This window comes from Myotis yumanensis, unplaced genomic scaffold, assembly GCF_028538775.1.
Source record: "Myotis yumanensis isolate MYYU_CA2020_CCGP unplaced genomic scaffold, mMyoYum1.0.hap1 SCAF_11, whole genome shotgun sequence".
Taxonomy (NCBI): Eukaryota; Metazoa; Chordata; class Mammalia; order Chiroptera; family Vespertilionidae; genus Myotis; species Myotis yumanensis.
This window is the reverse complement of record NW_027223762.1, coordinates 10,977,960-10,992,651: the sequence shown is the minus strand read 5'-3', so window position 1 is coordinate 10,992,651 and position 14,692 is coordinate 10,977,960. Positions and strand designations below refer to the sequence as shown.

Genomic DNA, 14,692 nt, shown 5'->3' with positions numbered 1-14,692 from the left:
ATGCCTAGTTTTTTGCCTGCCTGGGACTCATCTAAAGCTGATTTGCATTCCAATCTCTTGGGTTTGTTTTTGCAGGACCAGGAATAAAACCTCCAGAGGAACGGACAATTGAATACCTAGAAGAAATTGCAGTTACTTTTGCCAAAGGACTAGCTGATAAGAAAATATCTGTAAAGAGAAGCAAAGGATTGATGGAAAGTGAGTGTTGTTATTAAAGAATAAAGGCAAAGCTTCTTTCCAGGGAGTTTAGTTTTATTTGCTGTAAATTTTAAGTGAGGATAGGGTAAATGCATTATTTTCTGGAAGCATAAAGTTAACCTTAAAGAATATAACAACTCTGCTCTAGGGTCAAGTTCTGAACCTTATACTCGTAAGTTAAAACTATTTTTTTTAACTTTTTATTTTGGAACATTTTAAACATTAATACAGAAGAATTCTGTAACAGTGTATATTATACTATTACAACGCCCAGCTGAAGCACTTATCACATGATGAAGCTATGTTTGAAGCTATGCTTAGGTTGAAATGTAGATTTTGTATATCAGAGTAAAAAGCAGTTCTTTCAGAACTATTGAATTTTTATGGAGTTTTACAGAACAAACTAGCAAGAAATGCTTATTGCCAATAAGTATCTAAAAGCTTTTTACCTTACAGGATTGACCTCGTACGCCATGGGTATTCCATTTGTCAGGCAACAGGTTTACAAAAAGGTGGAAGAACAAGTACGAAAGCAGACCAAAGGCCTCTATCCTGCACCTCTGAAAATAATTGACGTGAGTCTTTTCCCCTCTCAGATTTCTTATATTTTCCTCCTTTGTATAGCACAATACTCTTTAATAGCACAATACTCTTTATATATATCCAGTACAGAAGTTCTTAATTCTGCCATTAAAGTACTTACCAAAAATAAGGATTCATATAAACTTGGTATATTTGGGGATAATTAGTGCCAGGCATATTTATTAGTTGATGAGTTTAACACTGTCAATTATAAACCAGGATGGAACCTATGTCATATCAATATATCAAGGCCAGTAAAATATTGAGCTTGTATAAAGAGTTGAAACAAAACTGATGGCTATATTCTATCCTTAGTCGAAACCATTGTTCATACCTACAGTGTCTCATTGACTTTCCCGTTGCCATAATTATACAAGAGATGTAATGATATAGGAAAGTTCCGAAAAGAAGAAAGAATAGGTGAAATGATCAGAGGGTTAAAGAAACTTCTATCTAAAGATAGACTTTAAAACAGAACTCTCCGATCTGGAAAGTCTGAGATTAAGAGAGCATATAATTAAAGACCTCAAAATTGGAGAATGGATTAGCCAACAGATATATTTTGAGCAGAAGACACCAAAGAACATAAAATATGAAACATAATCCCCTACCTCCATTCATCTCACAGTCGGGGCTGGGGAGATTAGACATATATATATGTGGTAAAGTAGATAACAGTGTGAGGGACATTATAGAGCAGCATAGGACTATTGCCAGCTACATGGGATGGAGGAAAATTACTAAGTGCTCAGAGGAGGGAATAATCACTGTGAACCAAAGAGGTCAGGAAGAGCAGGATTTGACCTGAGCCCTGAGAAATGGGTAGAGAGTATGTGAAAGGAAAGTGGGGCCAGGTCAGGTGGGCATTTTGAGCAAAGTTTCAGAAGGTGGGAAGCACCAGGCTCTTCAAGGAATTTTATTGAGATTAGGTGTTGTAGGAGGACGGTGACATGTCTGCAGAAAGGCAGATCAAAGCTAGATTGCAGAAGGTTGGTCAATAGTGAGTTAAGAAATTTGTTCTGGCCCTGGCCGGTAGCTCAGTGGTTAGAGTGTCAGCCTGCACGCTGGAGGCCCACGGGTTCGATTCCTGGTTAATGGCACATACCTGGGTTACGGGTTCGCTCCAATCTAGTCTTTAAAAACTAACAACACTAGCCCTGGCCAGTGTGGCTCAATTGTTTGGGTGTCATCCTGGTCACTGAAAGGTTGCCCGTTCAATTCCTGGTTGGGGCACATGCCCGGTTATGGGCTTAGTCCCTGGTAGGGGTTGTGCAGGAGGCAGCTGATAGATGTTTCGGTCTCACATCAATGTTTCTCTCTCTCTCTGTTACTCTCCCTTAAAAATCAAATAAACTTTTCTTTAAAATAAGTAAAGAAAGAAGCTAAAAATAAAAATTAACTGCCAAAGCCGGTTTGGCTCAGTGGATAGAGCGTCGGCCTGCGGACTGAAGGGTCCCGGGTTCGATTCCGGTCAAGGGCATGTGCCTGGGTTGCGGGCACATCCCCAGTGGGGGGTGTGCAGGAGGCGGCTGGTCGATGTTTCTCTCTCATCGATGTTTCTGGCTCTCTATCTCTCTCCCTTCCTCTCTGTGAAAAATCAATAAAATATATTTAAAAAAAAAAAAAAATTAACAACACTAGGCTGGCTTGGCTCAGTGGTTGAGCGTCGACCTGTGAACCAGGAGGTCACAGTTCGATTCCCCGTCAGGGCACATGCCTGGGTTGCTGGTGCAATCCCCAGTGAGGGGTGTGCAGGAGGCAGCCAATCAATGATTCTCTCTCATCCTTAATGTTTCTATCTCTCTCTCCCTCTCCCTTTCTCTCTGAAATCAATTTGAAATATTTATATATATATGTGTGTGTGTGTGTGTGTGTGTGTGTGTTTAAACAAAAACTAAAAAACTAACAACACTAGTAATTTTATTCAGCCTTCTCTGAATAAATCCACTCCAACAGTGAACAAGTATTTTGTATGTTTTTTAGGTGGTCAAGACTGGACTTGAGGAAGGAAAAGAAGCTGGCTATCTCTCTGAATCTCAGGTAAAGTTTTTTCTTGTGATTTTTGCTTATTAGATATAAGAAAACCAAAGATCTGAGAATGTACAAAACTGAAAAAAGAAAAAGTATCTAAAGCCTAGTAAAACATTTCCTCCAGTGGTTACCATTTTTTCTGATTAATCTCAGTAGGCAAGTGGATGCAAGAAAACCTGGTGGTCCCCAACTATTTGAACTTGCTGTCAATAACGAAGGTATAACAAGGAAGAGCAGGGGCAGAGTTACAATTCTTTCGAATGAATAGTTTGGACATTTTGTGCTGAAGTCGGTCTGATTGTATTGTGATAAAATGATACATTGATAGAAAAGTATAGTCCTTACTTGTTAGGGCCTAGCAATAAAACTTTGAATTAGAAAATGAAAGGAAATGTTTTTTTGCACCCACTAAGAAAAAAAAAGAGAAAGAAAAAATAAATTAATTTTTTAAAAAAATAAATGAAAGAAGAGAAGGGATAAAGGAACCAGCCTCACTCCTTTTACTTTCTGAGTTGGTGATACGGCAAATTTCAGTGGTTTGGGTTGTTTGTAAGTTCTAAGCAATCATTGAAGAATGATTGCTCTTTGGTAATAGGACAAAAGGTATGGGAAGAGCTTAGGACAAGTTCCAGAGAAAACATGTCTGTACTTACTGCTTACTGCAGTGCATTTCTGATTTATTCTCTTCCATCAGTAAAATGGAAGCATATTTTATGCATCAATAATTGTCCACCCTGCATGTGTTGTACTAGGTATTTCCTGTCTATTCTACTTAGCACTACCCACTAAATTCATGAACACTGATGGATTTCTACCCACACTTTGAAAATCACTGGTTTATTGAATCACTGCTAAATCAAGATTAGTAAAGCATTGATTCTGTAGAACAGTGTTTCATGTTTTATGAGGACATGATAGCAACTTTATTAGAGGGATTCCTTCTTTGGAATACTATTTGGAACCTTGTAATTATAACAATAAATTCTAGTGATATTGGTGATGACAATAGCTAACATTGAGACCCTAGTCATTTTACTAGTGTTCTCATTTAATCCCCACAATACTGTTAAAAGAGGCATTGTTTTCCCATTTTAAGGATGAAGAAAGCTTCACAACTGAGAAATAGCAGAGCCAGGATTCAAACCCAGTTCTGTCAAACCAGACTCTATAGCTCATGCTCCTCACCACTAAGCTGAGATTTGTTCTCCATAAGTGGTGATATACTTTTCAAAGTGGTAGGTCCCATGTGAGCCACCTGCTACAGTGGCAAGAGAACGGGAGTTGAAAGTCATACTGCTTGGGTTCAGGTTCCATTTCTGCCACTCTGAGACAGTGTGACTTTGAACAAGGTCATTTAATTTTTCTGGGCCTCCTCTTCCCTATCTTTAAACCGAGAGGGTTGCTTGAGATGATCATGAAGATCCATTTTGGCTCTGACACACTAATGCCATGAAAAAGGCTACCATGACTCTAATGTAGAGAATGAGCTCAGTTATACCCAACACCTTTGAAAGCAGTAGTCGGAAAGTGCTGCAGATGACAAGAGTAAAGAGAAGACACGTCCATAGGAGACAGATGCCAGCACGGGCACCGCTGAGACCCCGAGGACCTGTGGCTTTGCTTGTGTTACCTCTGTTCCCCAGAGAAACCAAACGGAAGGAATCCATATCAAGGAGACTGTGAAGTTCTACTTTTCCTTGTTCTTTTGTACATTTCAGAAATTTGGAGAGCTTGCGATGACCAGAGAATCAAAGGCCTTGATAGGGCTGTACCATGGTCAGGTCCTGTGCAAGAAGAATAAATTTGGAACGCCACAGAAGGAGGTTAAGTAAGTTAGACTCTACCCAGGAAGCCCTTGTGGACTTCCCCACGTGCTAAGCTTATAGATGTCTTTGAAGCAGATCTACAGAGCTAGATTTATGTCTTCAATCTTGCCATAAACTACCTCTGTCCTGGGCACATTAGATCCCTATTCCTACCAAGGACTTTTTGGCTTTCTTTTCAGTGATCTCGGCATGATTGAAGATCAATATGATTCGATCTTCTTGGGTAGTCCAATTCTTATAAACCTAAAGGATTTTTTAATTTAACTTTGAAAATCAGTCATTTATTAAAGGTGTATTTTTATAAATAATTATTTGAAATACCTTATGATTGTGTCTGCTTTAGTTGGTTTATTGGATGATAACTTGGGCATTCTCCTGCTTTTACGTAAATGATTAAAAGTTGTTTATCAGAAGTCATTTTATCCTTGCCTTTCAGGAACCTCGCTGTTCTTGGTGCAGGGCTGATGGGAGCTGGCATTGCCCAAGTCTCTGTGGACAAGGGCCTAAAGACTATACTTAAAGATGCTACGCTAACCGGGCTGAGCCGAGGACAGCAACAAGTGTTCAAAGGGTAAGCCTGCTTCTTGCCATTGCCAGGAGGTAGAATGGTTTTAGTGTTTTTTGCCATCATTGATTCCTTTTTGCTGAACATGATGAGTACTAGATGCTCCATAGTTGAGCTATGTTTCCTTTGATCTTGTTGTTGTTAATCCTCACCCGAGGATATTTTTCCATTGATTTTTAGAGAGAGTGGAAGGGAGGGGGAGAGACACACAGAGAGAAACATCAATGTGAGAGATGAATAAATTTGGAACACATTGATTGGTTGCCTCCTGCAGGGATCAAGCCTTCAACCAAGGTACGTGCCTTTGACTGGAATTGAGCCTGTGACCCTTCAGTCCAACTGTGGAGGCTCTATGCACTGAGCCAAACCGGCTAGGGCTGATTTTTTGAAATGCTAATTCCTTCCTTTACTTCATGTTGTCACAGATATTATAAACTATTAGTATTATCAGACTCTGTAGTCTTTGAGTGCAGAAGAAAAATCTTTATCTATTAGATATTTTTAAATGACATTTATTTTATACTTTGGTATCAGACTGAAAATTGTGAATTTGATAGTTTCCATGTAATAGCTTATTGTTATGGACTGTCTTTGTGGAGAGAAATTTGATAGTTTCCATATAAAAGCTTATTGTTATGGACTGTCTTTGTGGAGAGAACTGAGGTTAGGAATGAGGAAATGCGGGTCACTGCACATTGAAGGTAGCACTGGGACCAGAGCTCTTGAGCCTTGTTGACTGGCGTGACTGTGGAGAAGCAGTTGATTGATTTGGTTCCGCAGTGTCTCAGGCTTTATAAGACTGTCTCCATCTTACCTCTGAATTAATAAAGAGTAAATATTATTCTCCCTCTGCTCACCTAACCCTCTCCCTACACACAGTTGCTGCCTGTTTTGCAGAGGGGAATAGTGAAGCAGCAGCTTCTCCAGATGGGAATTGGTTTCAGCTCACTTCTCTGCTCCACTGCAATGGACAGGCTGGCTGCACTTAGAATACCTGCATGTGACTGTTAGCTGAGTGAGCATTTTTTTGTTTCTCAAGTGGATTAGATAGCTTAAAGCATGTTTTTACCCCTTTTCTGCAGAGAAGCTCATCTATTGCTACCAGGGACCTGGCAGATTTAATCATTTTGGCAGATTATTTTAAAATAACAAGGAGTTGGAGCAAAAGAAAGTATGTGTGCTAGACATCAGCATCGCTCTTAGACTAGCCTGCAAGCGCCCCACGGCATTTCATAGTCACCTAGTGAGAAACTGCTACTCTAGAACAGCTTCCTCCCTGGATCTCTTTTGGGTCCAGGTGTCCTGGTTTCCCTTTTGCCTTAGAAACACCAGGCTCCGGTGAATGCCCCTCACCAGACTGCTGACTTGGGACCTACATGGATCCTGTCCTCCCTCAGAAATAGTTTCATTAGGCATTGGCATTAGAGCAACTGATTATATCTTGAACTCTGACAAGTTGTATTGTTTGCTGACATGGTTGTCAGAAACCAGGAGGTTTGAACCCATACTTTTAAGACTTGCATACTTCTTTGAACTTATCTTGTGGCTTTAATTTTTCTTTTTGGTTAAGGAAATTAGTGAAGGGGCTTTAGCTTCATTCTTCATTCAAAGGAAAACTCTAGGTCATTTATTTTGAAAATATGGTCAGATAAAAACCTAAGAGAGCCTGTTTTCCTTGGCAATCTATAATAATGAAAGTATAATATGATAATTAGACTAGACAGCCAAACGACCTTCCAGACGACCTTCCCAACAAAGATGGGGCTGCGAGGGCCTCGCTCCTTGCACGAATTTCGTGCATCAGGCCTCTAGTAAAAAATAATCAGATAAATGTTTGAGTAGTAGAAATCCTTTTAGCTCTCAGTGGGAAAGAAGAAACCTTGAGTTAATATTTTATGTGATCAATACAATATGCTACTAGGTATTGACTGGAAAGTTGGTTAAGAATATAAGAAATAATTCTTGGTCTCTGTCCTCTAGAAAATTATAAATACAGAATAACCAAATGATTTTTAAGCAAGTATAAATCCATATGGTCTAGGACATGGGTTGGCTGAGAGCTGCTCTTAGTTTTGCCATTCTAGTATTTGTGTTTACTCCTCATAGCAAAACTGTTTTATGAATGATACAGTTTATGTAAATTGGGCTCTGAAAGGCATCTTGTAAGAGAAAGAATGTGGACTTGGGGGTTACCTGTCTGAATCCTTGTGCCCTAGGTACCCTGGTACCTAGCTCTTTGACCACAGTCGCTCTGAGTCTTTTTGAGCAAGTCAGCTCCCTCAAAATGGGAATAAGACCTCACAGAGTTGGTGGAAAACATAATATACTCTCTGGCCCATGGACAGTCAATAAATGTTAGTTTCCTACTCTTCCCTTTTGACTAGAAATTTTTTTTTCTAGACTGAACGATAAAGTGAAGAAGAAAACTCTAACATCATTTGAAAGAGACTTCATTTTCAACAACTTGACTGGGCAGCTTGATTACCAGGGTTTTGAAAAGGCCGACATGGTGATTGAAGCTGTTTTTGAGGACATTAATCTTAAGCACAAAGTACTGAAGGAAGTAGAAGCGGTAAGTAAGGGGCCTGAGTACTTGAATCCTAGTATAGTGAGTGGAGGACACAGATATGGGGTTTAAGGAACTACAGGAAACTCATTGTTCTTTTTATGAAGAGCCCAAGCCTAAGTTTTTATGTGCGCTCATGCACGCTGTATGTTGTAAATGTCAAATCTAAGTCCTATGGGAGGAAAATCAAGTAGCTTATTATCCTAAGCACAGGTTTTGTTAGCCGTATATGGGAGTTCAGTCACCCAAGCATACAAATAACCTCATGGAGTAGAGGCAGATTTCTCGCCATTTTTGGTTGACCGTAAGCCATAACAGAAGTTCTTCAGGTCTAGACAGCAAAGGAAATAGGGAGAAACAATTTCAACAGGCAGGATTCAAATGCCTGCTTTGTGGAAATACTGCTTTTTTAAATATTGATTTCAGAGAGGAAGAGAGAGGGAGAGAGAAATAGAAACATCAATGATGAGAGAGAAGCATTGATCGGTTGCCTCCTGCATGCCCCACACAGGGGATCGAGCCCGAAACCTGGGCATGTGCCCTGACCAGGAATTGAACCGTGACCTCCTGGTTCATAGGTCAACGCTCAACCACTGAGTCACGCCAGCTGGGCTGCTTTGGTCTTTATCCCAAATGCTCTACGTCACAGTTCTTGAGATGGGATGACAGAAACAAAACAAGTACTTGTAATATAAAGAAAGAGCCCAGAAAAGAAGAAATGGCAGTAATCCAGGCATGAGATAGAGCTGATGCCTAGACTAGCCTACAGTTAGACAAACAGAACGTGGGCTAATAAATGATATAAATAAAATGGTGCTGACTTGACAACACTCTAGGTGTTTTGAGTAGTGAGCATTACTCTTAGATGACCGTCTAAACCCACTCCGTTGACATTCTTCACAATCCTTCTCTCCAAACTTCTCACTGTCTTGATTGTCCCCTTTAGTATCTTCATCATGTCTCAGTGCTCTGTTGCCAAATGACAAACCACGTGGAAACAATTCACAGTTCTGCAGTTTGGATAGGGCTTCCTAGAGGTGGCTGGTCCTTAACCATGTGGTTTCACTCAGCGTCACTCATATGACTGCATTCAGCGGAAGCTTGGTTGGAGCGCCTCCCAGTGGCCTCCCTCTGCTGGTGGCCTCCCTCACTTAGCAGTCAGCCAGAACTTCTCTACAGCATGGCTGCTGCCTTCCAAGAGAGCAAATGCAGAAGCTACTGGGCTTAAGGCTATGCCTGGAACTGGCAGTCACTTCTGCTGCATTCCATTGGTCAAAGCAAGTCACAGGCCAGCTCAGATTCAGGGGAGGGAAACAGACTCTTCTCCTGGGTGGGAGGACCAGCGGGCATGCACAAGAGCGGAGGAGCTCTTGCCAGCCATCTTTGGAGACATTGGTTTGTTCTTCATAAGGAATTTGCCGCCAGCGTTAGACACTGTACCACCGTATTGTAACTGGAGGCTGCGGTAGCTTTCTTACAGTCGTGCTCTGCTGTCAACTCACATTATACTTTTGATGAACTAAAATCCTGGGATCTTTATCAGGGGATCACTGCCAATTCAGGTCTTGTTCATCAGGTGCCCATTTAGTTCTTTTTTTCCCTTTTTAAAAAATCTTAATGCACTGCTTTGTCCCCATTATAGTTTATCTTGTTTTACACTCAGCTTTCAGTGTGTTGAATATATCTTGAACCTCGATTTTCATCTTTGATGTTGGGCTTCTGCCTGTCCCAGATTTGCACAAATGCCACAGGTGTGCTTTCCATGTTTTCATCCAGGCATCTGAATACAAACATGAATAATTTGGGATCATGGACAGAATGCTGAGAAGGGTCTACATTATAGACTATTCTGCAGGTTGATAAAGCTGATAGTTAATAGTATTCATGTACTGTAGATATAATTATAGTGGTGTATCGCTTTTTAGTAGCACAGAGTATAAAATGAGGTAGGCATGCACTTTATGGCTTATTCTTATAACGGTGAAGGGTGGGAGTGTCATAAGCTTTCAGACTTGAGTGCAGATCCAAACAAGAAGAGGACTGACACCCATGCTGGATATTGAAATGACTGAGTTTTGATTCAAGGTCACCTTTCTTCAGTGTTTATCTGAAGTGTCTTATTTACGTAACTGTTGGGGTGTAGTCTCCAGGTTAGGATTAGGTGACCTTAGGATGGGCCGTAACTGGAAGGCTGAATGGAAAAGAGAACAAGGCCAACACATTCCTCAGCACATGCCCTAGGAAGTCGTAAATGTCAGGCAGTGTGTCTGCAGTCTGCGCAGTTCTGGGTGAGAGGATGGGCTGGGCCCGAGTGTCACTCATTACTTGACTTTGGACTCCAGTCACCTCCCAGGCCCACGTGACACATTCTTCAATGCTTTTCCCCTGCAGGTGATTCCAGCTCATTGTGTTTTTGCCAGTAACACATCAGCTCTCCCAATCAATGAAATTGCTTCTGTCAGCAAAAGACCTGAGAAGGTAAATTTTGAAGAGAAAAACCCTGAAATGTCTTACAGCCTCAGACTCATTGAGAAGGGACTGCGGTGGATTATGAAGTGGGTGGGGATGACAATGTATTCCTTAAAACTGGGCGCAAAAAAGCTAGTACCATGACCAGTGTGTTATGCAGGAACAAGTAAAGTACAACTAAAAATGCTTCTATAGGTGATTTGCATCCTCATGGGTATAATTATTCAGGTTCAGACTATGAAACCCACCTTTATTACAATTAGGTATTGAAAGATAGGCCCTAAGAAGGGGTGCTCCAAAATATCACTTCATCTACATAGCAGACTCTGGTGACTGACTGTCCAGAACAGGTTTGGTTCCAGTTCCAGACTCGGCAATGAGGATCAGGGGGTGTGGTAGGAGGTCTCTATCTGTGGGCGTTACTTAGACCTTCGACCCAGGACATGAAAGGGGTGGGTGTGGAAGGACTTTCAGCGATTTGAAATGAGGACCACAGGTTGATCTTTGGGCTTCTGCTATCCACCAGAGTAAAATCAAGGGAAAGTGAAAACACTCAAGGATAAATGAAACACCTCACCTCTTAGGAGGACCCAGTTGGCCTCATCCAACCAGAACCAGCCAAAGGTAGGCAGGAAGTGGAAAAGACTTGAAGGATTTGAAAGGCTAACACACTATCCGTGTACTAAAACCACAAAAGCCTCTTCATTCCTATTCCAATAGTTTGCTAATTTCCTAGCACACAGCAGGTTAGGGCCGGATAGAGGCAGGCTCAGTGATGACAGGAAAAAGTCACAGGGAGAAGAGGCAGCTGATAGTGTGACACTAAGGGAAGACACAACACAGTGTAAAGGCAGGTGGACAGTCTGGCATTGTCACCACACGCAGAGCACCTCCGCAGCATTTAAAGTCAGCAGAGGGCTCGAGCACTTTTGTTCCTTTGCTGCCACCTGTCGTTCTCCCCAGTGGAGAGGAGCAAGCATCGCGCTTTGCAGTCCAGCCTGCAGGATCTCAGATAACTCTCATCACCTGATGTCATTCATATGCAAGTAAGGCCAAAGGGACCAACCCTCTCAGTTTGCCCAGAACTGACGGCGTCCTGTCTGTCCCTTCTCCCCCCACAAAAAGTAGACCCTCTCACCTAAACCGTCAGCATTAATACAAGTGGACCCTCCATTCTTGCCTGATAACTCTAATTTGGCCTTTAGCCATGATTTTGGTACCAGTTGTTGGTGGACCAATTGCCCTCAGTGAAAAGCCCTAGAAGCAGATGGAAGAGGATCCAGTAAGCTCTCTCTGAACATACTGAACTTTTGATCAAAGAACCATGGACCAAACCACTTGACTCTGCCAAGCAGTGCTCCTGGATCACAACCGCTTTTCTTTCCAGTGCTTCCCAGTGAAAAGAGAAGCTGCTAAGTTTCCTCCTCAGCATGAAACCTGTTGGCTTTTTGTTCCCTTGCCAGGTGATTGGCATGCACTACTTCTCTCCTGTGGACAAGATGCAGCTGCTGGAGATTATCACAACCGAGAAGACGTCTAAGGACACGACTGCGTCCGCTGTAGCAGTTGGTCTCAAGCAGGGGAAGGTCATCATTGTGGTTAAGGTAAGGAGCTGTGGAACAGAGCGGCAGACTTGGATAAGTTTTATTAAGACTCCTCATCCCTCCAGGCTTATTTATAACTCGTTCCTTTTGATAGGACTTCCCCTTGATTGTGTACAGTATGGATAGTGGTGTTGACTGTACCACTGAGTCAGGGTTGGAGTGGGGCAAGTCTGGGATGTGGCAGGTTCCCAGCCTTTCAGGTGGCCACGAAACCACATGCTGTGCTCTTGGATTCCAGCCCTGCTGCTCCTGGCTGTGGCTTCCCTTGCCATTTCTTTTTAAGGATTCTGATTGAGGTTATGATCACTTTGAACTCTGAAATGATATCTGGGAAAGGGAGGCTGCTTTCAGACTCGGGTAGTATCTGCAACAGAGGGGCCCCGAGTTCATGTTCTCCCCCTTGGCAGGATGGACCTGGCTTCTATACCACAAGGTGTCTCGCACCCATGATGTCTGAAGTCATCAGAATTCTCCAGGTTGGTATTGCTCTCGGAATGTTTGAGGCCTCTCCCACTCCTTAAACCAGTCCCCCAAACCGCTGATGTCAGGATGAGAAGCTTCCTTCTAATGCACTACCCCTCACTCTTCTCCAAGAAGGCCCTTTCGTGGCATCCCTTTCTGCACGGGGGTGGGGAGCCATAGGCTCTGCTCCCTTAGCCTCTCTCTGCTCCCTTAGTCCACAGGCCTCCCAGCATGCTCTTCTGTGCTGTTTCTGCATCCCCTTAGAGGCAGGGGCCATCCAGAACAGAGCCTGCATGGTCTGATTGGTGTTGTATCTGCTTCTGTGCAAGCCAATCCCCCCGGTGGCCCTACAGGTCATTCACAGGCACTTAGACACAGGATCCCGGGGCTCTGCAGCACTACTTCTTGGACTCTCTCTCCTCTCAGTCCTGGGAACCAGCCCTGTCTGCCATGGAATCTTCTGGTTATTGAGATTCAGAATTGCAGACAAGGAAATGAATACCTTTCATCTCTAGACTTCCTTAAAGGTTAGGGAAGGCTCAGACTTTTTGCCTGTGTGACTCCCAAACCTCGTGTTTCCCTGACTGAAACAGTCCCAGTCCTGGGCCTGGCCAGGTGGCAGCCAGAAGAGAAGTGGCTGTTGCACAGGGAGCCTGTTGGGGGACCAGGGGTGGCCTTCCCCTGAGGTCTCTGCTTTCCTTCCCATTCAGGAAGGAGTTGGCCCTAAGAAGCTGGATTCCCTGACCACAGGCTTTGGCTTTCCTGTGGGTGCTGCCACACTGGTGGATGAAGTTGGTGTTGATGTAGCAAAACACGTAGCAGAAGACCTAGGCAAAGCCTTTGGGGAGAGGTTTGCAGGTGGAAGCCTGGAGCTGCTGAAACAGATGGTGGCCAAGGGCTTCCTGGGTGAGTATCCTCAAAGAAACACAACGAGCTCCATCAGTCACAAGTTCCGAACAGCTTCTGGAGACCAAGGAGTTACAGAAGGCCCGTGTGTGTTTCCTGGTATCATAGGGAATTTCAAAAATGACTGCATGACAACCTCTCCTTAGTCTGGGCCTGTGGATTATGGACAAAAGGTAAAACCCTGGCCTTCTGAAGCTCCGCCACTACCTGGCCCCAGTTTCGCCAGCTCGACGAGTATTTTCATCCTGCCCAAGGCCTCGGACATCTGTGACCTGCATTACCATGCTGCTGGCCACCTGTGTGGAGAAAGTAGCTCTACCTACAGAGTGTACAGTTGAGGCCCACCAGAGAGGTGGCTTTCTCTTTTGAAAGTAGCAGCAAATAGCAGCAAAATCAGTGCCAGGACCTGGCATCCCAGGTCCTGGTGTTGCACATCTGGGCATTAAAACTCACCCAGCTGGTCTTTCCCATACAGATACAAAGATGTCCAAACCCTAAGACCTCTCTTCCTGCTCTGTGAGCTCTCTGACAAACACCAGGTGTCTGGGGTTAGCTAGATCCAAAACCCGGGAACACAGGCGAGAGGCAGGAGAGGCGGGAGCTTTACCGCAGACCAGCAGGAAGGGAAGTGATTTCTCAGGCCCGGGCTCTAAGAATTTTAACTCTACCTTTTCCTGCTTCTTCTAGGTCGCAAGTCTGGGAAGGGCTTTTATGTCTACAAGGAGGGTGTGAAGAGTAAGGATTTGAATTCTGAAATGGATAGTGTTTTGGCAGGCCTGCAGGTGTCTCCTAAGCCTGAAGTGTAAGTCAATTTGAGTGGCTTATGGCATAGAAATGTTCCTCATCAGCCAAAGCTTCTCAGCCCCTCTTCCATCTCTGTTATGATCTCCGTGCCTGATGCTGGCACAGTGCTTTGTACTTTTGCCTTCTGCACGCCACCTCATTCTCTGCCCGCATCAGGGGAGAACTGCCGCCGAGCCTTGGTAGACCCCAGCTCCAGCCTTACCCCTGAAGGTCCCAGAGAGCAGCTAGACCATTGTCCCAGGCCCCTTCCGGCTCCACACCCTTGAGTTTCATTTGTAATTGACCATTGCTGATACCTAGAGGTGCTTATCTAATCTGTTGCAGACCCTGTTCTAGGTGCTGTTTCTGGTTAATCAGGGCAAGTAGCTCTACCCAGTCTTTTTCCCGGGAAAGGCTGGCCTCCCAGCAGCACCTTCTCTAGAGTTGGAGGCCGGCTCTCATCCCTGTGTGGCTCCTGCAACCCTCCCCTCCTGCTCTTCTCTGCCTGAATGCCCCTCCCTGTTGGCAGCTCCTCTGACGAAGACATCCAGTACCGCCTGGTGTCGAGGTTCGTGAATGAGGCCGCCATGTGCCTGCAGGAAGAGATCTTGGCCACACCTGCAGAGGGAGACATCGGAGCGGTCTTTGGACTCGGCTTCCCCCCCTGTCTTGGAGGTGGGCCTTGGAGGTTGGGGAAGTA

At 43.9% G+C, this 14,692-nt stretch overlaps 1 protein-coding gene across 1 annotated transcript in view; it reads left to right on the top strand.

Annotated features, from left to right (window-relative positions):
* HADHA (hydroxyacyl-CoA dehydrogenase trifunctional multienzyme complex subunit alpha) overlaps positions 1-14,692 on the top strand; it is a 29,663-nt gene that overhangs the window by 14,430 nt on the left and 541 nt on the right. Inside the window, exons 8-19 of the mRNA XM_070428838.1 lie at positions 76-198; positions 655-773; positions 2,764-2,820; positions 4,530-4,639; positions 5,074-5,208; positions 7,603-7,774; positions 10,160-10,246; positions 11,701-11,841; positions 12,249-12,317; positions 13,014-13,209; positions 13,897-14,011; positions 14,522-14,667. Of these exons, the coding sequence (XP_070284939.1) occupies positions 76-198; positions 655-773; positions 2,764-2,820; positions 4,530-4,639; positions 5,074-5,208; positions 7,603-7,774; positions 10,160-10,246; positions 11,701-11,841; positions 12,249-12,317; positions 13,014-13,209; positions 13,897-14,011; positions 14,522-14,667 (1,470 nt within the window). The remainder of the gene's footprint in view (positions 1-75; positions 199-654; positions 774-2,763; positions 2,821-4,529; positions 4,640-5,073; positions 5,209-7,602; positions 7,775-10,159; positions 10,247-11,700; positions 11,842-12,248; positions 12,318-13,013; positions 13,210-13,896; positions 14,012-14,521; positions 14,668-14,692) is intronic.